Source organism: Scyliorhinus torazame, chromosome 9 (genome assembly GCF_047496885.1).
Source record: "Scyliorhinus torazame isolate Kashiwa2021f chromosome 9, sScyTor2.1, whole genome shotgun sequence".
NCBI lineage: Eukaryota > Metazoa > Chordata > Chondrichthyes > Carcharhiniformes > Scyliorhinidae > Scyliorhinus > Scyliorhinus torazame.
The window spans coordinates 159018790-159045913 of NC_092715.1; the positions used below are offsets into that span (position 1 = coordinate 159018790).

General features: G+C 47.7%; 1 protein-coding gene across 1 annotated transcript in view; it reads left to right on the plus strand.

Annotated features, from left to right (window-relative positions):
• Nucleotides 1–27124, plus strand: part of LOC140430128 (solute carrier family 28 member 3-like) — a 516849-nt gene that overhangs the window by 42102 nt on the left and 447623 nt on the right. Inside the window, exon 4 of the mRNA XM_072517641.1 lies at nt 21778–21878. Coding sequence (XP_072373742.1) covers nt 21778–21878 — 101 coding nt within the window. The remainder of the gene's footprint in view (nt 1–21777; nt 21879–27124) is intronic.

The following is a 27124-nucleotide window of genomic DNA, read 5'->3' on the forward strand; positions in this document are numbered from 1 at the left end:
AGGGATAGGGGACCTACCGCTGAGGAGGGCGGAGAGGAGTTTTCGGAATCTGGGGATCCAGATAGCCAGAAGTTGGGGGGCCCTACATAAACTGAATTTGACGAGGGTGGTGGAGCAAATGGAGGAGGATTTTAAAAGATGGGACATGCTCCTGCTCTCGCTGGCGGGTAGGGTGCAGTCGGTCAAAATGGTGGTCCTTCCGAGGCTTTTGTTCGTGTTTCAGTGCCTCCCCATCGTGATCACCAAGGGCTTTTTCAAGAGAGTAGGTAGGAGTATTCTGGGGTATGTGTGGGCAAATAAGACCCCGAGGGTTAGGAGAGGGTTCTTGGAACGCAACAGGGACCGAGGAGGGTTGGCTTTGCCAAACCTAGAGAGTTACTACTGGGCAGCAAATGGGGCGATGATCTGTAAGTGGGTTATGGAGGGAGAGGGTGCGGCATGGAAGAGGATGGAGATGGCGTCCTGTAAAGGAACGAGCCTGGGGACGTTGGTAACGGCACCGCTGCCGCTCTCGCCGACAAAATACACCACAAGCCCGGTGGTGGCGGCAACACTAAAGATCTGGGGCCAGTGGAGAAGACACAGGGGTGCAATGGGAGCATCGGTGTGGTCCCCGATCAGGGGTAACCACCGGTTTGTCCCGGGGAAGATGGACGGGGGGTTCCAAGGCTGGCATCGGGCGGGGATAAGAAGAATGGGGGACCTGTTCATTGACGGGACATTTGCGAGCCTAGGGGCACTGAAGGAGAAATTTGAGTTAACCCCCGGGAAATGCATTTCGATATATGCAGGTGAGGGCTTTTGTGAGGCGACAGGTGAGGGAATTTCCGTTGCTCCCGGCACAAGAAGTTCAAGATAGGGTGATCTCGGGGGTATGGGTTGGGGAGGGCAAGGTGTCGGAAATATACCAAGAGATGAAAGAAGAGGGGGAAGTGCTAGTAGAAGAACTGAAAGGTAAATGGGAGGAGGAGCTGGGGGAGGAGATTGAGGAAGGGCTATGGGCCTACGCCCTGGGTAGGGTTAATACCTCCTCCTCGTGTGCCAGGCTCAGTCTGATACAATTTAAGGTGGTTCACAGAGCGCATTTGACGAGGGCGAGGCTGAGTAGGTTCTTTGGGGTAGAGGATAGATGTGAAAGATGTTCAGGGAGCCCGGCGAACCATGCCGATATGTTTAGGTCATGCCCGGCATTGGAGGGGTTCTGGAGAGGAGTGGCGGGAGTAATATCCCAGGTGGCGAAAGTCCGGGTCAAGCCAAGCTGGGGGCTAGCAATATTTGGAGTAGTGGATGAGCCGGGAGTGCAGGAGGCGAAAGAGGCCGGAATTCTGGCCTTTGCGTCCCTAGTAGCCCGGCGAAGGGTCTTGCTATTGTGGAAGGAGGCGAAGCCCCCTAGCCTGGAGGCCTGGATTAACGACATGGCGGGGTTCATAAAATTGGAGAGAATCAAGTTTGCTTTGAGAGGGTCTGCACAGGGGTTTTACAGGTGGTGGCAACCGTTCCTCGAATATCTCGCGGAGCGTTAGAAGAAGGTCGATCAGCAGCAGCAACCCTGAGGGGGGGGGGGGGGAAACGAGAGACTGTTTGAGGGGATGGACGAGCGGGAGATAGCATGGAGGGTGGGGGGAAACGGTACGCGCGGCCAAGAGCCAGTGTATAAAGCTATGTAAGTATACCATCTTGCCATGTATATATCTTGCTCAGGGAGAATTTGCATTATTTTGTTACGGGGGGGGGGGTGGTTATTGTTTGTAAGGGGAAAAAATTGTGTTGTTAAAAAACCTTAATAAAAATATTAAAAAAAAAAAAGATGAACATCTTGCCCAGGTCATCCCCACGCCTCCACTACTTGCTTTCAAACAACCGCGCAACCTCAAACAAACCATTGTTTGCAGCAAACTACCCAGCCTTCAGAACAGCGACCACGACACTACACAACCCTGCCATGGCAATCTCTGCAAGACGTGCCAGATCATCGACATGGGAGAATTACATTACACGTGAGAACACCACCCATCATATAGGCAGCACATACTCGTGCGACTCTGCCAACATTGTTTATCTCATTCGCTGCAGGAAAGAATGTCCCGAAGCATGGTACTTTGGCGAGACCATGCAGACGCTGCGGCAACAGATGAACGGACAGCGTGTGACAATCGCCTGGCAGGTATGTTCCCTTCCAGTTGGGGAACACTTCAGCAATCAAGGGCATTCAGCCTCTGATCTCCAGGAAAGCGTTCTCCAAGGCGGCCTTCAAGACGCGCGACAACGGAAAATCGCCGAGCAGAAACCCGTAGCCAAGTTCCGCACACATGAGTACAGCCTCAACCGGGACCTTGGATTCATGTCGCATTACGTTCACCCCCACCATCTGGCCTGGGCTTGCGGAATCCTACAAACTGTCCCGGCTTGAGACAATTCACACCTCTTTAACCTGGGGTTACCCCTATCTCTGGATCTGTAAAGACTTAATTACCTGCATATGCTCGCATTCAAAGCATTGTCTTGCATCTTTGATTTTGTCTATATATATATATATATATATATGTTTCTGGAACATACATCTTCATTCACCTGAGGAAGGAGCAGTGCTCCGAAAGCTCGTGATTTGAAACAAACCTGTTGGATTTTAACCTGGTGTTATAAGGCCTCTTACTGTGCTCACCCCAGTCCAACGCCGGCTTTACAGTGGTTAGAGTAGAATTTAAATTGGTTTTTAGCTTGTTGGTTTTTAAATATATTGGTTTAGATATTAAGCAAAGTAGATCTGGAATAGCTTTAATTCAAAAATCCTATTTGGAGCGTGTTACTTCCATAACAGTTAGTTGAAATAGATCCTTGCAGAACAATAATGTTATATCTAAGGAAGAAACAGCACCTGTGAAGCTTAAATTGTTGGTCGAACAGGTTGGGTACTTGGACTGGACCAAATATTAGTTTTGGTGGAGTTAAGTATTATGATGACAACCCCTAATTTGGAGGTATTGAATGATAAATAAAGCATTAGAAATAAATGTGTCCTTAAAAGATCATTAAAAGACTTTTTTATGGAGGTATTAGATTTGGGATTCTAATTGTCAAAATCTTTAAGTTAGATTCTGTACATTGGGCACACCGACGATAGTATACTCATCAAATGTATACTTTACAAAGTATACTTTACAAAAAGTGTGAGTAAGAAAATGTTTCGCAGATTGAAAGATTGACCTTGCTGACTTGAATACATGTGAAGAGAAATAAACCCTTGAAAAATAAATATATGGATGCTAGTCATCAATTTGTCTGATTGTTTTACAAAAGAAAGGCATGTAGAAATAAATTGTTAAGGGCCTTAGAGGAGGGGTATCTTGCAATGTAAAGCTTTGTGTAGAATGTGAAGTGTTTTGAATTTGTTTGTTTTGAGATTTTAGTTGTGTATATGAATTATAATTAGAGAGAGAAGAGAATCTGTTCATTTTACATAAATTATGTTTAACTATCTGCAGAAGGTGGGCATTTACTGATGATTTTCCCCGAGCGCCTAAACTAAAACTGTTAGGAGGTGTATGTTTCTTACGTAAAAGTATAAGTAAATATTTAAGATATAAAGTTGTTTCCGTTCTGTCCTTCACCAACTAGCTTTCTGGACTGTAACAGATACTTCCGTAATTTTCACCATTACTTCTCTCCACATCTTCAGATATATTCCATCCAATTTTGGTGTCTTAAAAACATTGAAAGCCTTTCTTGTACCTCTTTTTAAAAAGTCTATTTTTAGCTTAGTATCTCAACTAGCTTTTCTTTCACTGTGACTTTGGCAACATCTTATTTCCCAGTAAAGGTAGATGTAAAGTATTAATTCAGTCAAAAGTGATGCTCTCTTCCTACATGTGTGTCTCCTTTCTATATCTTAATTGGCCTCACAGCTTGCCTTACTAGTCTTTTAAAAATCGAAAGAAGACTTTTCGATCTTTTATATTAGCTGCCTGTCTCTCTTTCCATTCTCCTTTTTCGTTCCCTTTTAATTTCTGCTCTGAACTTCTCACATTTAGCCTGGCTGTCAATTGTATTATCAACTTGGCATCTGTCATAAGTCCCCTCTTCTGTTTTATCTTACTGGTCTATCATTTTTGTCATCTGAGGAGCTCTGGCTTTGCTTGCCCTACTCACCCTCCTATTGGCAATGGAATTGGATGGTACGCAAACTGCCTCCCCTTTAAGGTTAGCCACTGGTTGACTACAATTTTGGCTGCCAATTGTTGATTCCAGTTTACCCAGGACAAATCTAGCCTCAACCCCTTGAACTTGGTGCTCCTGCAAATTGCTTCTTGTCCTTTTCCATAGCTAATCTGAACACGATGGTGCCATGATCACTGTTCCCTAAAAGTTCCCTAACTAACACATCGACTTGGCTCACCTCATCTGGTTCATTAATGTTCTTCAGGGTACAAAATTTGCCACCCTCATCCGGTCTGGGGTGCATGTGACTTCAGACACACAGCAATGCACTTGACTCTGAAAATGTCTTTTGAAATGGTCGAGCAAGCCACTCAGTTCAAGGGCAATTAGGGATGGGCAATAAATGCTGACCCAGCAAGTGACACTTCCAACCCATGAAAGAATAAAGAGAAACTCATTCCCTAATACAAGATCGTCAGTTAGATGTTAACTCATAAAGAGATGTTGCAATATACCATATTTAGTTTTATCTCTTGATTAATAAAGCAGTTCAACACACTGATAATGTTATGAATTTTTTTAATATCATGATAGTGGCCTGCAACCAGAGACGACCTTGGATGTGGAACCAACAATTAAAGATAAACCACCCTCTGCACTGAAAAGGTTTGAAACTTGTATATGATAGAGTAAAAACTGAATATTTTTAATCATGTTTTATCTTTTTAAACAGTACTATGTTAAAGTTCATTTTTAAGGGAAGGGGTGTGGGAGAAGTGAATCTAGGAGTGGGAGAGGGGAAGGTGAGGGAAGTGAACCTTTGAGCAGGAGTGGGGTGTGTGAGCCTCGGAGTGGGGAGGGATAGACTTCAGTACTTAATTCAGAACGAGAAAGGGGTAGTGAGTCTTGGAGCAAGAGTGATGTAAGCGAGCCTCAGAGCAAGAGTGGGCTAAACAAGCCTTGGAGCGGGTCTGGGGTAGGCGATCCTCGGAGCAGGAGTGGGGTAAGTGAGCTTTTGAGTGATAGTAGGAGTAGCGAGCCCCAGAGTGAAAGTGGGGAAAGTGAACCTCGGAGCGGGGGTTGGGAAAGTGAACCTTGGAACTGGAGAGGGGCAAGTGAGGAAAGTGAGCCTCTGAGCGGGAGTGGGGTTAGCAAACCTCGGAGCGAGAGCGGGGTAAACAAGCCTCGGAGTGAGAGTGGGCTAAGCGAGCCTCGGAATAGGAGTGGGGTAAGCACCTAGGAGCAGGAGTGGGGGAAGTGAGCCTAGGAGTTGGAGTAGGGTAAGCGGGCCTCGCTCCGGGAGTGAGGCAAGCGGGCCTCGGAGTGGGAGTGTGGGAAGGAGGTCTTGGACTGGGTGAATGGAGCCTTGGAGTGGGGGAAGGAGGAGTGGCGGTAGTGAGCCTCTGAGCGGGAGTAGGGGAAGCGGGCCTTGGAGTGGCAGTGCGGGAAGTGAGCCTCCAAGCTGGAGTGTGGTAAGCAGGTCTTGGATCTGGAGTGACAGAAGTGCGCTTCCCATCTAGAGTGAGAGAAGCGAGCCTTGGAGCAGGAGTGGGGAAATGGCCATCGGTGCGATAGTTGGGGAAGGGAGCTTTGTTGCTGAAGTATAGGAAGTGGGCTTTGGACATGGAGTGGTAGTAATTGGTGTCAGTGCTGAATTCAGAATGGGAGCGGGGTTAGCGAGCCTCGGAGCGAGAGTGGGGTATGCAAGCATCGTAGCGAGAGTGCGGTATGCAAGCCTCGGAGTGGGAGTGGGGGAAGTGAGCCTTGGAGCGGGGGTTGAGGTAGCAACCCTTGGAGAGGGAGTGATGGGAGCGAGTCTCGGAGTGGGAGAACTGAGCCTCGAAACTGTTGCGGTGGAAGAGATCCTCGGAGATTTCCTGGCGGAAGTGAGCCTTAGGAGCGTGAGTTAAGACAGCAAGCCTTGGAGCGGAAGTGGCATAAGCGATCCACAGATGTGGAGTGCGGGACGCGGGCCTCCGAGTGCGGGACGCGGGCCTCCGAGTGCGGGACGCGGGCCTCCGAGTGCGGGACGCGGGCCTCCGAGTGCGGGACGCGGGCCTCCGAGTGCGGGACGCGGGCCTCCGAGTGCGAATGCGGGAAGCAAAATTTGGGCGAAAGTGGGGGCAGTAGGCAGCAGGCCCTGGAGTGGGAGTAAGGGAAGCGGGCCTTGGAGCTGGAGTGGGGTAAGCGTGCCTCAGAGCTGGAGTGGGGGAGTGAACCTCGGTGTGGCAGTTGTTGCTCTGTTTCTCTGGTTCTAAATATGGCGGTCAATGTGGTCGCCTTCCTTCATCCTAATTATGTTTGCTTTAGAGTTGCCAGGTATCTCTCGATACCGCCACAAGGTTCAAACCCGAAAACTGATCAAAGAGCCAATACACCAGTTAGTTAGTTCAAAGTCAATACTATTTATTTACACACACAGTAATATCTACTCACGCACAAAGTACTACAAACTAAACTATCTCTAATGCTAACGCCTGTACTTGACTTCGGGTGCCCACTCAGTCAGAGGAACAATGGCTGTTGTTCGGATCTGAAACTGTTGGGTTCGAAGGTATACAGGAGAACAACTAAGGTCGTCCGCCTGTTAGCGAGTGTTGACCTTGGACTTACTTGCTTCTGGTGCAGCTGATGGACGGGTCTCTCCGCTTTGAGAGCCGAGTCCAAGAGAGCGATTCTCTCTCGGGGGTTTCTTCTTCTACCCGGAGGGGCTACGCGCGCTTTTGGGCGGGCCTTAAACTTGGCCCCAATTAATTGGGCCGTATCTTGATCATTGGTATTGATCTTGACCAATAAAGGGGTGGGTGCCCTGATGGCTGGCCGGGTCCTAGGTGGCTGTTGGCCTGGCTTTGTTTACGCTTTCGGTTTGGTGAACTGGTGCCGGGGTGTCTGGAGCTAGATCGGTTGCTCGAGTGTCTTTCCTTTGTTCCCGGAGATGGGCCATCAATATGTTAATTGATCTACAGTTTCAGTCTTGTCTGGGGGCTGCCTTCTCAATACGCATACAGGTTCTGTGCCTGCTTGCTTTCTTAACATTGTCCATAGTTCCCTACATTCATTAGGAGCTGGTTTAGCACAGGGCTAAATCGCTGGCTTTGAAAGCAGATCAAGGCAGACCAGCAGCACGGTTCGATTCCCGTACCAGCCTTCCCAAACAGGCGCCGGAATATGGCGACGAGGGACTTTTCACAGTAACTTCATTTGAAGCCTACTTGTGACAATAAGCGATTTTCATTTCATTTCATTCCATTGCGAGCATCCATTTTGTATTCTGGAAGTGACCATCCCAGATGGCTACACAGTGGGGAAGCGAGCTTCAGATCGCGAGTGAGGGAAGCGATCCTCGGAGTGTGAGTGAAGGAAGCAAGCCTTGGAGCTGGAGAAGGGGTAGCGGGCCTGAGTGGGGAAAGCGAGCCTTGGAGTTGGGGAAGCAGGCCTTGCTGCAGCAGTTAATAAACTCAGCAGGTCTGGCAGCATTTGTGGAGAGAGAAACAGTGTTAATGTTTCAAATCCATATGACTCTTCTGCAGACCTGATCTCACTGGAACTCTGACTCCCACCCAAGTGTTTCCAAACTCCACTCTCAAAGAACACGCTTGGAATCTTCCCCCAAACAAAACTTTCTCTCAGATCCCTTCAAGGATCCACTTCCAGAATTTAATTTTCTCCTTTCAGTATTCCTGTGCCTTGGATTGCCACCTGCATTCAATCTTCCAAAGTGGTGCTTTTAAGTACCCAGTCATGTCAGTAGAACACTACGGCTTCACAGGCTGTATTAAGATACAGTGGGGACTGGGAGTGGCGGTAGTGAGCCTCTGAGCGGGAGTAGGGGAAGCAAGCCTTGGAGTGGCAGTGGGGGAAGTGAGCCTCCAAGCTGGAGTGTGGTAAGCAGGTCTTGGATCTGGAGTGATGGAAGTGCGCTTCCCATCTAGCGTCACCAAACTTCTGATTTACCTTGGATGTCTGGCTTCTCACGGAGATTACTTTAAATCTGGTTCTTGCAGCTGTCTCTTTGACTCCGAGCACTTTCTCTACTTTTTACTTGAATTCTCCTGAACAGGACCTTGTTCAATTTGTGCTTTGTTCCTTTAACTTAGCTTTGTTCCTTTGTTAACTGCCTTCCTGAGATATTCTTTTTGTCTCAATTCCCTCTTTTCTGGGATTTTCTTTTGTTCTTTTGAGAAGTCTGCTGTCTGCAGCTCCCTGACCCTGACCAGTTTCTCTAGCATTAGCTTGTAACTAATTCAGAAGACCATTCTGTTCTAGAGTGGCCCCATGTTACCCAGTTTTCTTTTAAATCCTCAGCTTTCACGTCATGAACCCTCATTGCAATACATCACCTGAACCAAACTGAAGTAATTTGTTATTTTATATACAGAAATACAAATTTGAACTTATTTAAAGCTGTATCCTATTTCTAATATCCTCAAATACAAATAGAAATGACGTTAAACTCCCTCTGTTTCCTGACGAGACAATAAAAATCCTGTAACGTTCCTTTCAATTCTTAATGGTTGAGTCATTTAACAATCTCGGGTCCCACATGAGGGATACATGTTCTTTGTCGAAGAGGGTGTGAAAAGGTAGGAATTACATGTCTTGGGCTATGGCTTGTAATATAGCCTTATAATATAGCCTTGTTGAACTGCACAATCTCAGTGTCACTTTTTATCACTCAAGGAGCAGCCTCAAAGATAAGAAGCTGTGGTCCATGTTAGACACTGGACCCCCTCTACATTGCTTGTGCTGGAGATTATGCACCATTGCCGACAAAACTCATTTCTGCATGCCTATCTGATTGTGTGAAGTCAACACCACTGGAAAAGTGAATTATCCAGAATCGGTTTTCAACTCATTGACCTCTGTGAAGAAATATCCCATTGGACTTTGATTCTGGACTCTCGAATCCACGTGACAGTTATTGATATTTTCTGTGGTCTCTGCACTGTAGATCTTCCTTTTCTCGATCTCCTTTTTACTTTTGTAAAGGAGACAACCGTACGACCATTTGCATTTTGTGTGTACAATTAAGCTAAACCTTTGAATTCATCCCATCTTGAGTTTGCTGCGGGGACAATGAATAGAAAATTGGATTATTAATAATAATCTTTATTGTCACAAGTAGGCATTAACACTGCAATGAAGGTACTGTAAAAAGCCCCTAGTCGCCAATTATATGCCCATTTTGCAAATCTATGAATATTCTGTAATTTGGTGCAGATCTCCTCAGTGTTGACTATCCCACCTAATTTGGTGTCATCTGCAAATTGCGTTTTTGATTCCAAAATCTAAGCTAATAGAATACATTATAAATTTTGAACAATGGAAGTTTCAGCATTAATTACTGAGATCCACTAATCTTCTGCCAATCTGAAGAGCTATCCATTTCTGAAGTTAAAATAAAACATCATGCCCAGATTCCAAATGAATCAGGTTGGTTCAAATAAATAATATTTTTATCAGTCTAAAGATATATTGGAATTATGCATGCAAGGGTTTGCACATGCACAACAGTTGCATCTCACCCAGCAGAACACCAAATAATAATTAGATGAACTTCATGCTTCAATCTGTATTAGAAGACCTGAAATCCGTTAAGGGAGGACAGAAAGCCATTGCAGACATTCCATTGTGTGAAAACTAATAATTTAGTTAAATCTGAGCATCAAATCAGCTTAATGATTTACCAATTTAAATGCTTATACTCATTCCAACATCTTAATATACACTTAACCATGCACCCATTTTTACTCAAATGCACACATCTCCCCAACACAAATATTTACATACATTCCATATACATTAATTGCAGCATAAGTGCCATTGAATTTCACACCATTTGTGCTACTGTTTAAGCTTCTGAGTTGCTGCAGAGTAAAGGAGACATGAGTTCTGCTTCTCCACAAAACAACTTTACTGCTTTGATCCAACTTCACATGCAAATCTCCACCAATAAATAGTGCCACTTGTAACCCCTTTATATATCAGTGACTTCTATTGGATAATTGACATTAAATTAGTATTTAATTGAAAGGTCTGTTAACCCATTCCTGACAGTCTCCCCTTCCCTGGAGGAAAAAAATATTTTGATGAATATTGGTTTTCCCAGAATATCAGAAAATACAACAAACACAAAACACACAATTTCTTCCTTTTAAAAAAAAAAAAAAAAAAATTCCTTTCTTAAAGAAAAAAAAACATTCACAGAAAGATACACCCTTCTTTGATAATGTCCAAAGGTTCTTCGAACTAGCCCCTCACAAAGTAAAACAGTCGGATAACTGATAGCTGCTGTCGACCCATTTAATTGTCCAGCATCTGCTTTAAACTGGCGATGTCAATCCTCAATCTTTTCTCATTTACACTTTTTGAGGTGCGCACATTTTTCCACAGGGATTTATTGTCAATGTGACACTCAATGGATATTTTACTCAAATCCCCTAATCCCAAAATGTCTGTTAATATCTGGGATAGAAAAAAGGCCATATCTACTGCCTCTTCAAGGCTTAATGTCTCAGTGGGCAATGTGCTTTTAACCACCCTCCTTATTTTCTTTGTTTCCCACACAAGGGCAACATTTTCCCCCAAAAGAAAAATTATGAAACCTCCTGTGCTCAAAACTCCATCACATAAATTGGCATATTACGCATCACTATAAACTGAGTTTCAAGTGCCTAAGATCACCTAAAAACAGGAACCTCAAAACACACTCCTGCATTTTTAGTTTGGCCAACGTTTTGTTTGCTCTCATTATGTTTTCCACTTCAGGATCATTAATTTTTGCACTCGACTCTAGGACATCAAAACTAACGTCATGTCTAGTCAGTCTACCTAACCAATTTAGTTGCCCAATTAAACTTTGCAGTTCCTCTTTTCCCATTTTTGAAAACACAGCGTCTTTTTGTGAAGCCCAACCACGATTAATTGCTATTGGGCTGAAGCTCTTCAAATAAAATTGCTGACGTAAAGTGGTACCTAACTCAGACTCTCCGATTTCCAGCCCAATATATTTGAAAGCACCTGAAGTCTGACTTCCAGCCCTGAATTCTTTCATCAATCCAGAGATTGCAATAGCTTCTAAATCACTATTACCACTCCACAAAAAATCATCGACATGCATCATAAAGATGCCAGAAAGATTTCCTTTACAGTGGCAGTAAAACATTACCGAATCTGCTTTCAACTGGCAACAGCCTAACTTTACCGAAACTGACCTTACCGAAAAATACCAGAGTCTAGAAGCATAATTTAATCCATATACACATTTGTTCAATTTCCAGAGTACCCCCTCTGTGTTCGCTGCCTCTTTAGGAGGATGGAGAAAAATGTCTCTCTGAAGCTGATGCCCTTGCAAAAAGGCAGCTTTTATATCTATAGATTTGCATTCCTATGCCTTTGTGGCCAATAGAGCCAAAAAGATCTTTAAAATAAACTTTCCTGCTGTAGGTGAATTCACCCTTAAATCTTGATCTTCCAAGTTTTCTTCAAATCCCCTTGCCACAAGCCTGGCCTTTGCCTTCATAAGTTACATCTGGAAGAAACTTTTCCGTGCAAATCCATCTGTGAGATAGAGCTCTTTGTCCCCTATCTGGTACTTCTGTGTATACCCCAAAGTCACTCCAACTATGCAGTTCTTGCTGTTTAGCATCTTTTATAACTTTTTCCACCTGGTTTATTGGAGGCCTCCAAAATCTCACGAGCATGTAGGCTTCTACTCCTAGTTGCATTCGTAGTCTTACCCATATTCCGAGACCTTGTCAAACCACATCCCCTATCCCGCCTGGTATCTCGTTCTGTACTGCCACTGCTTGATCTTTCACTCCTGCTGTGGGATGTACTTGCAATAGTTCTTGATCTTTTCCTGTGATCATATTCACTATCTAACTTACTATCTGAACTGGCACAACGTTTCTGTGCCCTCCATTTTTAAACTTTGTGTTCCCAATCCATTGTCTTGGTAGCCTATCCTGTATTCTGTACATTCAACCAGTGTTTATACTTTGCAATGGCCTTCCCTACTCTACTAACAAAGTTGCATTGTTCCAGTGACTGGACCCTTCAGGCAAATACGTCACTTTTGTACCAACTTTTGTCAGCTGTCCTTTCGGAAAAATGGCCTGTCCTAATTCATTATAAGTATTGTGTTCCTCTACAGGTACCCTGTCTATTTCAGTTAACTGGTCCTCATAGTGCTGTAACACGTGTGTATCAGATGACCCTGGTTCCTCATCATGTTCGTCTGCTCTTTCTAAATTTGCAACTTTGTAATTTGTACCCATTATCCTTGATGAATGTACCCTAAAAGTCTGACTGCCATGTTGCAAAACAATTGTTTTGCCATCTATGCCTATGGCCTTTTCTGGACCTTTCCATTCATTAAAATAGTCTCTCTTATAGTATACTATGTTTCTTTGCTGAAAAACGATATTTGATGGCTGTACATTATGCCTTAAAGCTCTACGAATTCTTTAGAGACTTCTGCTTCCAAAAAAGCTGTTCTACTTCTATGTAATGCATTTAAATGGTCAGCAAAGGCAGAGCTAATTGTAGCCCCTTCCCAAGCTGGAGGCTGGTCATTCAAAATGGACGATTTTCAAATTCTTTAACCGTGTTACGATTTTCAGTATTTAAAGAGTCCAGGTAACATTTTAACCAGTCAATTCCACACACACGAGATGTGCAGCCAATAGCCAATATCCAATACAGCACAATTGAAAGGCTCTGCAACCAACACTCTCATTACCGGAGTAAAACTTCTCGTTAATAGGAAAATGCCTTCTTTCTGGTCACTATCTCTTTCCTCTTACGATTCTTCCGTGCCATGTGTAGCTTCAAACGTGTTGGACAGTTGAAAGCATAATGAAATTTAGAGTCACTCCGAAAATATCGATTTATCATATCCTGAGCATTTCTGGGGTTTGTTTTCCTATTACCATTCTCCATGCCCCCCCTCCTGTTATAGATATTAAAGGGGTTTCTATCCTCATAATTTCTGGGCCCCAATCTTCTTCCATCCTCTTGTAGCCTGCTGTACAAATGCGATCTCGCCACCCTGTTAATATTGTATCTTCCACATTTCCACATGCTTTATTTTTTTTAAGATGCCTATCATTTGATCAAATAAGGTATTATTATCTGTAAACTTAACTCCTGTCAAAACCAGGAGCCTATCCATATTGGTCACTTTAGCACAGTCCAGTAACTTAAATGCCAACACGGACTGTGGAAATTCCAGGCAGTGTTTTTGCAGCTTTTTGTATAGTCTACTAAATTCCATTACTCCTCAATAGAAATATCCTGTTTTCCGAAATCTTATTAAATTCTGACTAGGCTTCATACACACTTAAGTCATCCTTTTGATAAATCTTATCCATGTAGTTCAATAGATTTTCCAGACCTTGTTCTGAGTTCAAATGTTTCAACTCTAGTTCGGAAAGCAGTCTGTGTCATGTGGGAGTACCTTTAAGACATGGATGGTTAAGCAATGTACCTTTAAGAAAAGTGTGATGTCAGAGAGTGGGTGGGGCTGAGCTCAGGTCAGCCATTTTGTAGTTTAGTTTTGCAGTTTAAAAAGCAGCTTGGGTGTGTCTGTGTGTTTCCAGAGAGCTGCAAGGTTTGGAGGAAAAGCAGCTCGTGTGCGTCTGTGTTTTGCAGTGAGCTGGATCTCTGCCATGAAAGACTATCTCTGGATCATTTGGGTGATTTAAAGTAAAGCCTTTAACCTGATGTGATTCTGCGTAAAGGTGTTAAGTCTCTTGGATGTTTGAAGGAACGTTTTAGGGAATTATTTACTGTTGCAATATTTTCTGAGTTATCTTTGAAGTAAGGGGTGTTAAGAGAGCCAATGTTTATTTAAGATGTTAAGTTGAGTTCATGGAATAAACATTGTTTTGTGTTTAAAAGCCCACGTGCCCATAATTGTAATTCCACACCTAGGGAAAAAGCCGTATGCTAGGAAAAGCAACAAATCCATTAAAGGGAGAGGTTGGTTGAACTCCATGATACATTTTGGGATTCTGAAAACGCCTCGCCCATAACAGAAAGCACTCTGCGTCTGATTGTACTTTGGTAAAGAAACAGCCCATGCCATAACTTCTTGCTTTTCCCCAAGCAGTTACCACAGTCCACATGATAACTTCACTTCTCCATTGATCATACAGTTTTGTTTCTGAAAATAATGGTGGTAGTCATATCATTTAAAAAAAAAAAATCTTTTTCTTGACATTTTCAATTAATTTGCCGTTCATTTTCATTTATTGTACAGTACAAAAAGGCTTTTTCTTAAGTTTCTCAATTTACAGTCTGCCACTGTCTGACTCTGCATACAATCCTCCCTACAACCCCCCCCCCCACCCCCACCTCGGATGCCCTCCCTGATCGATCTGGGGGGGGGGGGGTTTCCCCTTCTCTGCGTCTCTTCTTCCCCCCCCCCCCCCCCCCCCACATTTGGGTTCACAGGGAATGCCTCACTCTTTCCCAGGTTGAGTTTGTAACCTGAGAAGGTTCCGAACTCTTTCAGGATCTGTAAGATTGCTTTCAGTCCTTTCTGTGGCTTTGAGACGTACAGGAGCAGATCATCCGCATAGAGCGAAACTATGCTCTCTGTCTCCTCTTTGGATGCCCCTCCAGCTTCTTGCGTTCCTGCAGGGCTATTGCCAGCGGTTCAATTGCTAGTGCAAACAGGAGCAGGGACAGCGGGCATTCCTGCCTTGTGCCTCTTTGTAGCTGGAAGTATTCAGAGCTGGTGGTGTTGGCTTGAATGTTCGCCTTGGGAGCGTTGTACAGGAGTCTCACCCAGGCAGCGAATCCTGCTCTTAGCCCAAAACGTTCCAGTACCTCGAGGTACTCTGTCGAAGGCCTTTTCTGCACCCAGGGAGACGATCACCTCTGGTGTTCTCTCCCCAGGGGGAAATTATTACATTCAACAGCTGCCTGATGCTTGCAGTGAGCTGCCTACACTTGACAAAGCCCGTTTGATCCTCTGCGACCACTTCTGGTACACCGCTCTCCAGCCTTTTAGCCAAGCCCTTTGTGAGTATTTTCACGTCCACATTTAGCAGCGAAATGGGTATATATGATCCACATTCTGTTGGGTCTTTTTCTTTTTTGGGTAATGAAATTGTAGCTTTTTCCTCTCCGCCAGCAGCTCTACGGTCGGGGCCTTGGAGTATTTTCTGTCGACCTCCAAGATGGAGTCGATCAGCTGTTATCTGGCCGCCCTCTCTTCCCTATCTCTACATGCCCTGCAGACTTTAATTTCCCCTCTGATCACAGCCTTCAGTGCCTCCCAGAATGTGGAGGGTGAGACCTCCCCGTTCCGGTTGTTACTCAGCAGTCGCCTATGGCCTGTGATGTTTTCTGGCAGAATACCTTGTCGGCCAGGAGATGTGTGTCCAGCCTCCATGTGGGGGACTGGGCACGAGTTGTCTCCAACCTCACATCCACATAATGCGGAGCGTGGTCGTAGATGACTATTGTGGAATACTCCGCTCCTATAACTTCTGGAAGCACCGATTTGCCCACTGCAAAGAAGCCGATATGGGTGTATACTTTGTGCACTTGTGAAAAGAACGGGAATTCCTTTGTTCCCGGGTGCAGGAACCTCCACGGGTCCACCGCCTCCATCTGCTCCATAAATGCTCCCAGTTCCTTTGCCATGCCTGTCTTTTTCCCCGCTCTGGGGTTCGATCAGTTGGTCAGCGGGTCCTGTCCACAGTTAAAGTCATCCCCCATAATCAGTCGGTGTGTGTCAATGTTCGGGATTTCCACCATGGTCTTTCTTATAAATTCTGTGTCGCCCCAGTTGAGAGCGTACATGTTCACCAGTACCACCGGTGCCCCTTCCAGGACACCGCTGACCATGTAGTGTTTCCCCTGGATCCGTGACCGTCCTAGTCTTTGTAAATCTTGTCCTCTTGCTGATCAGTATGGCTACTTGTCCAGCTCTCATCCCGTAGCATGCATGGTATGTCTACCCCATTGTGGTAAACATCACTAGTGATATATTGTATGTATTACGACACTGCCCGTATATTACAGGTACAACGGTAAATCCCTGCCTGCTGTCTCCGTCCAGCAGGCGGCGTATAAAAGTGTATGCTCTCCTGCGCTGATTCCATTCTGGTTCCAGCTGTGGGAGGCACAACATTTGTGCAATAGAGCCTCGATTGTTTCACCATTCTCGTCTCGTGGTAATTGACGGCACATCAATTTATTGCACAAAATTTGAAAAGATGGATCTCCTAATCAAGCCTGATCGCCTGCAGCTGAGTCCTCACGCAGCCAACGCCACATCTACCTTCGACCACTGGCTAGCCTGCTTCGAAGGCTACCTCAGAGCAGCCACTGAAGAACCCTCCCACCCACAGAAGCTCCAAGTCCTCTACTCATGGGTGAGCCCTGAAATTTTCCCCCTCATCCGGGATGCGCCCACCTACTCGGAAGCGATGACGCTCCTAAAGGGACATTACGTTAAACCGGTGAATCAAGTGTGCGCCAGGCACCTCCTGGCCACGAGACGGCAACTTCCCGGGGAGACTCTGGACGATTTCTTGCGGGCCCTACAGATCCTCTGTAGGAACTGTGACTGCCAGGCAGTTTCGGCAGTCCAACACACCGAACTATTAATTAGAGACGCTTATGTCACGGGCATGAAGTCTACGTGTGTCCGCCAGCGACTATTGGAAGGGGGTACGCTCGATCTTGCAGAGACTAGGCAGCTTGCTAATTCACTAGAAGTGGTCTCCCGTAACCTGGAGTCCTACACCCCCCGACCGCGCGGCACCATCGTGGGCCCCATCAGCTGCCGATTCCAGCTCACCGCAAGTCTGCACCGTGTGGCAGCCAGCCAACTGTGGGTTGCCCAACTCTAGGGGCTGTTTAGCACAGGGCTAAATCGCTGGCTTTGAAAGCAGACCAAGGCAGGCCAGCAGCATGGTTCGATTCCCGTAACAGCCTCGCCGAACAGGCGCCGGAATGTGGCGACTAGGGTCTTTTCACAGTAACTTCATTTGAAGCCTACTTGTGACAATAAGCGATTTTCATTTTTTCATTTTCAACTGTTATTTTTGTGGACAAAGCAAACACCCAAGGCTGCCCAGCATGGAGCGCGACCTGCAACGGGTGTGGGAAGTAAGGAACTTTGTTTCTGTTTGCAAGGCCCGGTCGGTCGCCGCTGTTTCCAGGCCCGGCATTTCTACACCCCCCCCCACATGCGACTCGGGGGTGCTGCCATCTTCCCCTCCGCAAGCCACGTGCGGCCCATGGGCGCCGCCAACTTCCCCACCACAAGCCACATGCGGCCCGTGGGCACTGCCATCTTTCATGCCGCCTGCCATGTGCACCCCGTGGGTGCCGCCATCTTCGGCGCGATTTTGGACCGCACCTCAGGACCCCTGCTCGTCTGGCTGTTCGTCGCCTACTGCTACCTCTGCCACAGCTGACCAACCCGGGACCACCCAGCATCTTCCGCAGCTCGCCTCCATCACCCTGCATCAGTCTCGGCCCCGCAACTTCGCTACGACGACGGTGAAGATCAACGGGCACGAGCCGACCTGCCTCTTCGACTCTGGGAGCACAGAGAGTTTCATCCACCCCACTACTGTAAGGCGCTGCTCCCCCCCGGTGCACCCGTCACCCAGAAAATCTCCCTGGCCTCCGGATCCCATTCTGTTGAAATCTGGGGGTACTGTATCGCGACCCTCAGCGTCCAGGGCGTAGAGTTCGGCAACTATCCTACTGTAAGGCGCTGCTCCCTCTCGGTGCACCCGTCACCCAGAAAATCTCCCTGGCCTCCGGATCCCATTCTGTTGAAATCTGGGGGTACTGTATCGCGACCCTCAGCGTCCAGGGCGTAGAGTTCGGCAACTTCAGGCTCTACGTCCTCCCCCACCTCTGCGCTGCCCTGTTGCTCGGCCTGGATTTTCAATGCCATCTCCGAAGCCTTACGTTGAAATTCGGAGGACCCCTGCCCCCCCCTCACCGTCTGCGGCCTCACGACCTTTAAGGTCGATCCACCTTCACTATTTGCGAACCTCACCCTGGACTGCAAATCCGTCGTCACTAGGAGCAGACGGTACAGTGCCCAGGACAGGACCTTTATGAGGTTGGAGGTCCAACGGCTTCTGCGGGAGGGTATCATTGAGGCCAGCAACAGCCCCTGGAGAGTTCAAGTAGTGGTAGTGGAGACTGGTGAGAAGCACAGAGGATGGTCATTGACTGCAGCCAGACTGTCAACCGGTACCCGCAGCTCGAAGCGTACCCCCGCCCACACATACCTGACGTGGTCAATCAGATTGCACAGTATCGAGTCTTCTCCACAGTTGACTTGAAGTCCGGCTGCCACCAGCCCCCCATCCGCCCGGAGGACCGCCAATACACTGCGTTCGAAGCAGATGGCCGCCTCTATCACTTCCTCAGAGTTCCGTTCGGCGTCACCAATGGGGTCTCGATCTTCCAGCGAGAGGTGGACCGAATGTTTGACCAGTACGGGCTGCGGGCCACCTTCCCGTACCTAGATAACGTCACCATCTGCGGCCACGATCAGCAGGACCACGACGCAAACCTCCAAAAATTCCTCCATACCGCCAAACTCCTTAACCTCACATACAATGGGGAGAAATGCGTGTTCTGCACCAACCGCTTAGCCATCCTTGGCTACGTAGTGGGAAATGGAGTCCTAGGGCCCAACCCCGACCGCATGCGCCCCCTCCTGGAACTCCCTCTCCCCCACTGCCCCAGGGCCCTGAAACGATGCCTGGGTTTTTTCTTGTATAACGCCCAGTGGGTCCCTAATTATGCAGACAAGGCCCGCCCACTCATCAAGTCCACAGTTTTTCCCCTGACGGCTGAGGCCCGTCAGGCCTTGCACCACATCAAGGCGGACATCGCCAAGGCCACGATGCACACGGTCGACGAGTCCCTCCCCTTTCAGGCGGAGAGCGATGCACCGGACGTGGCTCTGTCCGCCACCCTCAACCAGGCAGGCAGACCCATGGCCTTCTTTTCCCACACCCTCCATGCCTCTGAAATTTGGCACTGCTCTCGAAAAGGAGGCCCAAGCCATTGTGGAAGCTGTGCGACATTGGAGGCATTACCAGGCCGGCAGGAGATTCACTCTCCTAACTGACCAATGGTCGGTTGCCTTCATGTTTAATAACACAGAGCAGGGCAAGATCAAAAATGACAAGATCTTGAGGTGGAGGATCGAGCTCTCCACCTATGATTATGAGATCTTGTATCGCCCGGGGAAGCTCAACGAGCCACCTGATGCCCTATTCCGTGGTACATGTGCCAGCGCACAAGTGGACTGACTCCGGGCTCTCCACAATGACCTCTACCACCTGGGGTTCACCCGGTTCTTCCATTTTGTCACGGCCCACAACCTGCCCTACTCCATTGAGGAGGTCAGGACCGTCACCAGAGACTGCCAAGTCTGCGCAGAGTGCAAACCGCACTTCTACCGGCCAGATAGAGCGCACCTGGTGAAGGGCTCCCGCCCCTTTGAATGCCTGAGCGTGGACTTCAAAGGGCCCCTCAACTCCACCGACCGCAACGTGCACTTTCTCAACGTAATTGACGAATACTCTCGGTTCCCTTTCGCCATCCCGTGCCCGACATGACTTCTGCCACGGTAACCAAAGCCCTGCACAGCATCTTCACTCTGTTCGGTTTCCCCACTTACATCCACAGCGATCGGGGATCCTCTTTCATGAGCGATGAGCTGTGTCAGTTCCTGCTCCGCAAGGGCATCGCCTCGAGCAGGACGACCAGCTACAACCCCCGGGGAAACGGGCAGGTGGAGAGGGGGAACGGGACGGTCTGGAAGGCCGTCCTGCTGGCCCTGCGGTCTAAAAATCTCCCACTGGCAGGAGGTCCTGCCCAACGCGCTCCACTCCATCTGGTCGCTCCTCTGCACCGCCACTAATGAGACCCCTCACGAACATGTGTTTGCCTTCCCCAGGAAGTCCACCTCTGGGGTCTCGCTCCCAACATGGCTGACAGTTCCTGGGCCCGTCCTCCTCCGGAAGCATGTGCGAGCCATAAATCAGACCCCTTGGTCGAGAAGGTCCACCTCCTACATGCAAATCCGCAGTAGGCCTACGTGGCACACCCCGACGGGCGCCAAGACACACTCTCCCTCCGGGACCTGGCACCCGCTGGGTCCCCCCCCCCCCCCCCCCCCCCCCCCCCGGTTGCCTCATTCACCCCTGCGCCACTCACCCTCCCTCCAGCGAACTTCACCGCAGCCCCCACCGCACCGGGATCCGTCCTCCCACTGGATCCACTGGGGTGACTAAGACGAGGACAACACGCTCCTGGAGTCGCAGGTGATCACGTCGGCGCCCACATCACCACCAGAACTGAGGCGATCGCGGCAGAGGATCAAAGCCCCCGACAGACTTAATTTTAATGTTTTCGTCACCCCCACCGGTCGTCACCCCCTCCCGACTGTTTTTTAACAGGGGGTGAATGTGGTAAACATCACTAGTGATATATTGTATGTATTACGGCACTGCCCGTATATTACAGGTACGACGGTAAATCCCTGCCTGCTGGTTCCGCCCAGCAGGCGGCGTATAAAAGTGTATGCTCTCCTGCATTGCTTCCATTCTGGCTCCAGCTGCGGGGGGGCACAACATCTTGTGCAATAAAGCCTCGATTATTTCACCATTCTCGTCTCGTGGTAATTGAAGGTACATCACCCATCCAGCCCTTCCTTACCAGTAATCTGCCTTCTCCTTCAGGTTTGTCTCCTGTAAGTAGATTATGTCAGCCTTCAGGCTCTGGATCTTTTCACCGGGCCGTTACGTCCCCTTACATTCCAGGTAACTATCCTGATGGGGGGTTTCTGACCCCCCGTTCCTGCGGGATCAAATATACTTACCTGGTGGACGCACCCCTGCACTCCAGGGTTTCCCTTTCTTCGGGGGCCGTCCAAAATGGCCACGGTCACCGCTCTCACCATGAGGTTGGGTCCTTGCACTCCGGGATTTCCCTTTGTCCAGGAGCACCCAACATGGCCGCCAGCTATGTGTACGCCATGTGGGTGTGCCCCTGCACTCTGGTGTCTCCCTTTGTTTAGGGACCCTCCAAAGTGGCTGCTTGTGCCACCACCTTGGTTCCTAGGCCTGTTCCATGCCCACCGAGTTCCATGTCTGTCTCGCTGCCAACCCTTTCCTACCTTTTTGTTGCCTTTCTGTTCTGTGAGCCCCCCCTGTCCCTGTTATTCCCCCCTCCCTGTACCCCCCTGAATTCCCCCCTCCCCCTTTCTGGCCAGATACAGTGAAGTTTTTCCTTTTTCCCCCTGAAAAAGTTATATCTTGCAACCTTTTACTTTGGCCCAGCAACCATCCTCTGTTACCACTGTTTAAGCTTCTGAGTTGCTGCAGAGTAAAGGAGACAAGAGTTATGCTTCTCCACAAAACACTTTTATTACTTTGATCCAACTTCACACACAAATCTACACCAATGAATAGTGCTACCTGTAACCCCTTTATATATAAGTGACTTCTATTGGATAATTGACAACAAATTAGTATTTAATTGAAAGATCTGTTAACTCATTCCGAGCAGCTATAAGTTAACTCTTTCTGTGATTGATCCGTTGTTTTGTCTGTTCAGATTCGTCAGAGCTTGTGTAAAGAAATATGAACAGCAGCAAGAATTCTGTTCAAAGTACAGAAAAAATATTTATCGTATAATTCTGATCATCCTCCTGACAGGTAGTGTTTAAGACATTGTGAATAACTGAAAGCAACATGATTAATACAATGATATATTGTTCTGAAATCTAATATATCGTACAAACTTGCTGTCCACATGCATTACTTCCTGTAACTTTTTTTAATTTTAACACTCGTAAGGGAAACATTCCTATATAAACATGTATAATGGGCAAATTACATGTAAGCATTTGGCTGAAACAATTATGTTTTTTGAAAAAACTCATTTACATTTTTTTTCACTAACTTAAATTGCAATATTTAACTAAGGATAGGATTTTTGCAGGTGTTTCATTATCTCCATGTCTCCGCCTTCCAGATTATTTAGTGTTTTCAGTGTAGAAGAACTGACTGTTTACCTTCAGTCTTGGGTGCCTTGGTTGGAGTTCTTCCAGCCACCATGTGTGCACTTACAAGATCTTCAGCTCAGGACTTGCAGGTCAACTATACTAACATTTGGACTGTTTTCCCACTCATTATGTTCCCCCGGTCCCTGGGGTAACAGGAGTCCAGTCTTAAGACTGACCGGTGGTCAATCCTTTCATGTCTTCACGTGTGGCAGCAAGAAGATATTACCAGGCTGTCTCGGGAACAATACAAGAAAATAATCTCTGTCACAGGTTCACCCCTGACATCAGTGGCTTAATTTCCAAAAGACTGATCTTGTGTATGTACCCTGGACCTCTGGTGGTAAGTAGAAAGAATGCGTTATTAAGCTTAAAAAAAAATAATAATAAGCGCACCAGGGAAAGAAATCTACTGGGCAGCTAATATTAGCCATGATTAGGAAGTGGGTAGTGGGGGAGGGGTCGGCATGGGAGCGGATGGAGGCGTCGTCGTGCAAAGATACCAGTTTGGGAGCACTGATAACGGCACCTCTTTCGTTCTTGCCGGCCCGGTACTCCACAAGTCCGGTGGTGGTGGCGGCTCTGAGAATCTGGTGGCAATGGAGGAGATATGAGAGTGGAGGGAGCATCGGTTTGGACCCTGATTTGTAATAGTCATCGGTTTGTACTAGGTAGGCTAGATGGTGGGTTCCGGAGATGGCAAAGGGCAGGAATTAGAAGGATGGGGGATCTATTTATCGACAGGTGCTTCCCCAGCTTGAAAGCCTTGGAGGATAAATTTGAATTGCCAGCAGGGAACGGTTTTAGGTATTTGCAGGTGCGAGACTGCCTGAGAAAACAGGTGCCAGCCTTTCCGCTGCTGCCGCCACGGGGGATACAGGATAGAGTAGTCTCCAGTACCTGGGTGGGAGGGGAAGGTATCGGATATTTACCAGGAGCTTTCGGAGGTGGAGGATCTTGAGGACGAGCTAGGAGGAGAGATAGAGGCGGGTCTATGGGCGGATGCCCTAAGCAGGTTTAATACCTCCTCATCATGTGCCAGGCTCAGCCTGATACAATTTAAGGTAGTCCACAGGGCACACATGACAGTGGCTAGGATGAGCAGGTTTTTTGGGGTAGAAGATAGGTGTGCGAGGTGCGCGGGAAACCCAGCAAATCATGTCCACATGTTTTGAGCATGCCCGAAGCTTAGAGGGTATTGGCAGGGTTTTGCTAAGGCAATGTCCACGGTGCTAAAAACACGGGTGGTGCCGAGTCCAGAGGTAGCGATCTTTGGAGTGTCGGAAGAACTGGGAGTTCAGGGAGTGAAGGAGGCTGACGTCTTGGCCTGGTAGCCCGGAGACGGATCTTGTTAATGTGGAGGGACTCGTAGCCCACGAGTGTAGAGACCTGGGTTAGTGACATGGCTGGGTTTCTCAGTCTCGAGAAAATATAGTTCGCCTTAAGAGAGTCAATGGTCGGATTCACTCGCTCGTCGACTTTCTCGGGGAAAATTAAATTGTCAGCAGATGCAGTATTCCAAGGGGGTGGGGGGGAGGGCCGGATTATTGTTTTATGGTTGGGGTGGGTGAAGATTGAGATGGGAGGGAAATGTTTATTATACCATGTTGATGTCATTGTCTGTTATTTTTATAAAAATTTTCAAGTACCTTAATAAAAATATTTTTTAAAAAAAATCGCCCTCTTCAATAATCATAGAATCATAGCATTTACAGTGCAGAAGGAGGCCATTTGGCCCATTGAGTCTGCACAGGCCCTTGGAAAGAGCACCTCACTCAAGCACACACCTCCTCACCCCATTCCCTTAACCCAGTAACACCAAATAACCTTTTTGGACACTAAGGGAAATTTAGCATAGACAATCCACCTAAGCTGCACATCTTTGAACTGTGGGAGGAAACCGGAGCACCCGGAGGAAACCCACGCACACACTGGGAGAACGTGCAGACTCCACACGGACAGTGACCCAAGCCAGGAATCGAACCTGGGACCCTGGAGCTGTGAATGAACTGTGACATCCATTATGCTACCGTGCTGCCGACAGAAGGGGTGAAGTTCGGCATGTTGTACCCAGCTCTTTTGTGGGTCACCTACGAGGGTCAAGAACTTTATTTTGGATCGCCGGATGAGGCGATGAACTTTGTTAAGGACAGGGGACTGGCAGATGATGGAGAACATTGTACTTGGGGGCGAGTAATTCTGTACCTCTGCTGCTTAATTTCTTTCTTAGTTGGGTTTTGTATGTATTGGTTTTGTACCAGTTTTTGGGCCGTTGCTCAGTTTTGTATGCGGGTTAACTTTGTTCTTAATGGGTGTTGATGGGTGAAATTTTCTATTTTGTGTTTGTTGGGGATTGTTATGTTTTGCATATGTATGTTCGAGAAGGGGGGGGGGCGGGGGGGGAGTGAGATCAGTGGGGGGTAGGATGCTTGGCGGCATGGGCGGGGGCTACCAGGCTAGCTGGGTGGGCTAGCTCACGGAAGCGCAGTGGGGGGTGAGCAGGTGAGCAGTTTGTTGAGGGTTGCGATTGCTATTTTGTTATTGGGGGAGGGGGGGTTGGGTAAGGGGGAAGAAGGGGTGAATTGTTCTGCTGACAGGGGAGGGACTGGCGTTTGGAGACAAATTGGAGGTCAATGACTGTGGACACCCGAGGGCGGGCCTGAGGAGGCGCGGAACACGGGCTGGAAGCTGGCCTAATAAGGGTGATGGCTGATAGGCAGCGGCGGGGGTTGCCCCCCGACCAGGCTGATCACATGGAACGTGAAAGGGCTGAATGGGCCGGTCAAGAGGGCTCGCGTGTTCGCGCATTTGAAGAGTTTGAAGGCAGACGTGGCAATGCTACAGGAGACGCACCTGAGGGTAGTGGAACAGACTAGATTGAGGAAGGGGTGGGTTGGGCGGATATTTTATTCAGGGCTGGACTCTAAAACTAGGGGGGTTGCGATCTTGGTCAATAAACGGGTGTCATTTAAGGTAGGGAATATAGTGGCGGACTCGGGTGGGGGGGGGGGTAGGTATGTTATGGTGAGTGGGAAGCTGGAGGGGATGAAGGACAGAAGAACATAAGAACTAGAAGCAGGAGTAGGCCTCTGGCCCCTCGAGCCTGCTCCGCCATTCAATGAGATCATGGCTGATCTTTTGTGGACTCAGCTCCACTTTCCGGCCCGAACACCATAACCCTTAATCCCTTTATTCTTCAAAAAACTATCTATCTTTATCTTAAAAACATTTGATGAAGGAGCCTCTACTGCTTCACTGGGCAAGGAATTCCATAGATTCATAACCCTTTGGGTGAAGAAGTTCCTCCTAAACTCAGTCCTAAATCTACTTCCCCTTATTTTGAGGCTATGCCCCCTAGCTCTGCTTTCACCCGCCAGTGCAAACAACCTGCCTGCATCTATCCTAGCTATTCCCTTCATAATTTTATATGTTTCTATAAGATCCCCCCTCATCCTTAGCTAGTTCTTCTCTCATCCCATTGTAATCTCTGTTTAATCACAAAGCACTAGTGCTTGATTTTACCTTCTCACCCTCCATCTGTATTTTAAATTCCACCATATTGTGATCGCCCGTTCCGAGAGGATCCCTAACAATGAGATCTTGAATCAATCCTGTCTCATTACACCGGACCAGATCTAGGACCGCTTGTTCGCTCATAGGTTCCATTACATACTGTTCCAGGAAACTATCGTGGATACATTCTATAAACTCCTCCTCAAGGCTGCCTTGACCGACCTGGTTAAACCAATCGACATGTAGATTAAAATCTCCCATGATAACTGCTGTACCATTTCCACATGCATCAGTTATTTCTTTGTTTATTGCCAGCCCCACCATAATGTTACTATTTGGTGGCCTATAGACTACTCCTATCAGTGACTTTTTCGCCTTGCTATTCCTGATTTCCACCCAAATGGATTCAACCTTATCCTCCATAGCACCGATGTCATCCCTTACTGTTGCCCGGATGTCATCCTTAAATAATAGAGCTACACCACCTCCCTTACCATCCACTCTGTCCTTCCGAATAGTTTGATACCCTCAGATATTTAACTCCCAGTCGTGACCATCCTTTAACCATGATTCAGTATTGGCCACTAAATCATAGTCATTCACGAACGGGGTGTTCTTCCCCCAACAATGTCACAGACTTCGATCTCATTGATCCTGAAGCGGGAGAAAGACCCAGAGCAATGTGGGTCACACAGACCAATCTCCTTACTGAATGTCGGTGCCAAATTGCTGGCCTCTAGGATAGAGGATTGTGTTCCGGGGGTGATCGGGGAAGACCAGACGGGGTTTGTCATAGGCAGGCAGCTAATGGCCAATGTTAGAAGGCTCTTGAATGTAATCATGATGCCCTCCGAGGGGAGGGAGGCTGTGATTGTGGTCACGATGGATGCGGAAAAGGCCTTTGACCGATGGAATGGAATTATCTGTGGGAGGTCCTGGGACTGTTTGGGTTTGGGCAAGGCTTTATTGACTGGTTTGGTTGCTGTACCAGGCATCTATGGCGAGTGTGCGACCAAACCGGGTGGGTTTGGACTACTTTAGACTGCACCAGGGGACAAGGCAGGGATGTCCCCTCTCCCCACTGTTGTTTGCCTTGGCTATAGAGCCAGTGGTGATGGCGCTGAGAGTGTCAAAGGACTGGAAGGGGCTAGTCCGGGGTGGGGTGGGGAAAGTGGAACACAGGGTCTCGTTATATGCAGATGATCTACTCCTGTATATTTCTGACCTGATGGGGGAGCTTAGGGGAATTCGGCCAGTTCTCGGAGTACAAATTGAATATGGGTAAGAGCGAGGTTTTTGTGATCCAAGCGAGGGAGCAGGAGAGGAGGCTGGGGGAGTTGCCGTTTAAAGTGGTGGGAGGGAGTTTTTGTTACTTGGGTATTCAGG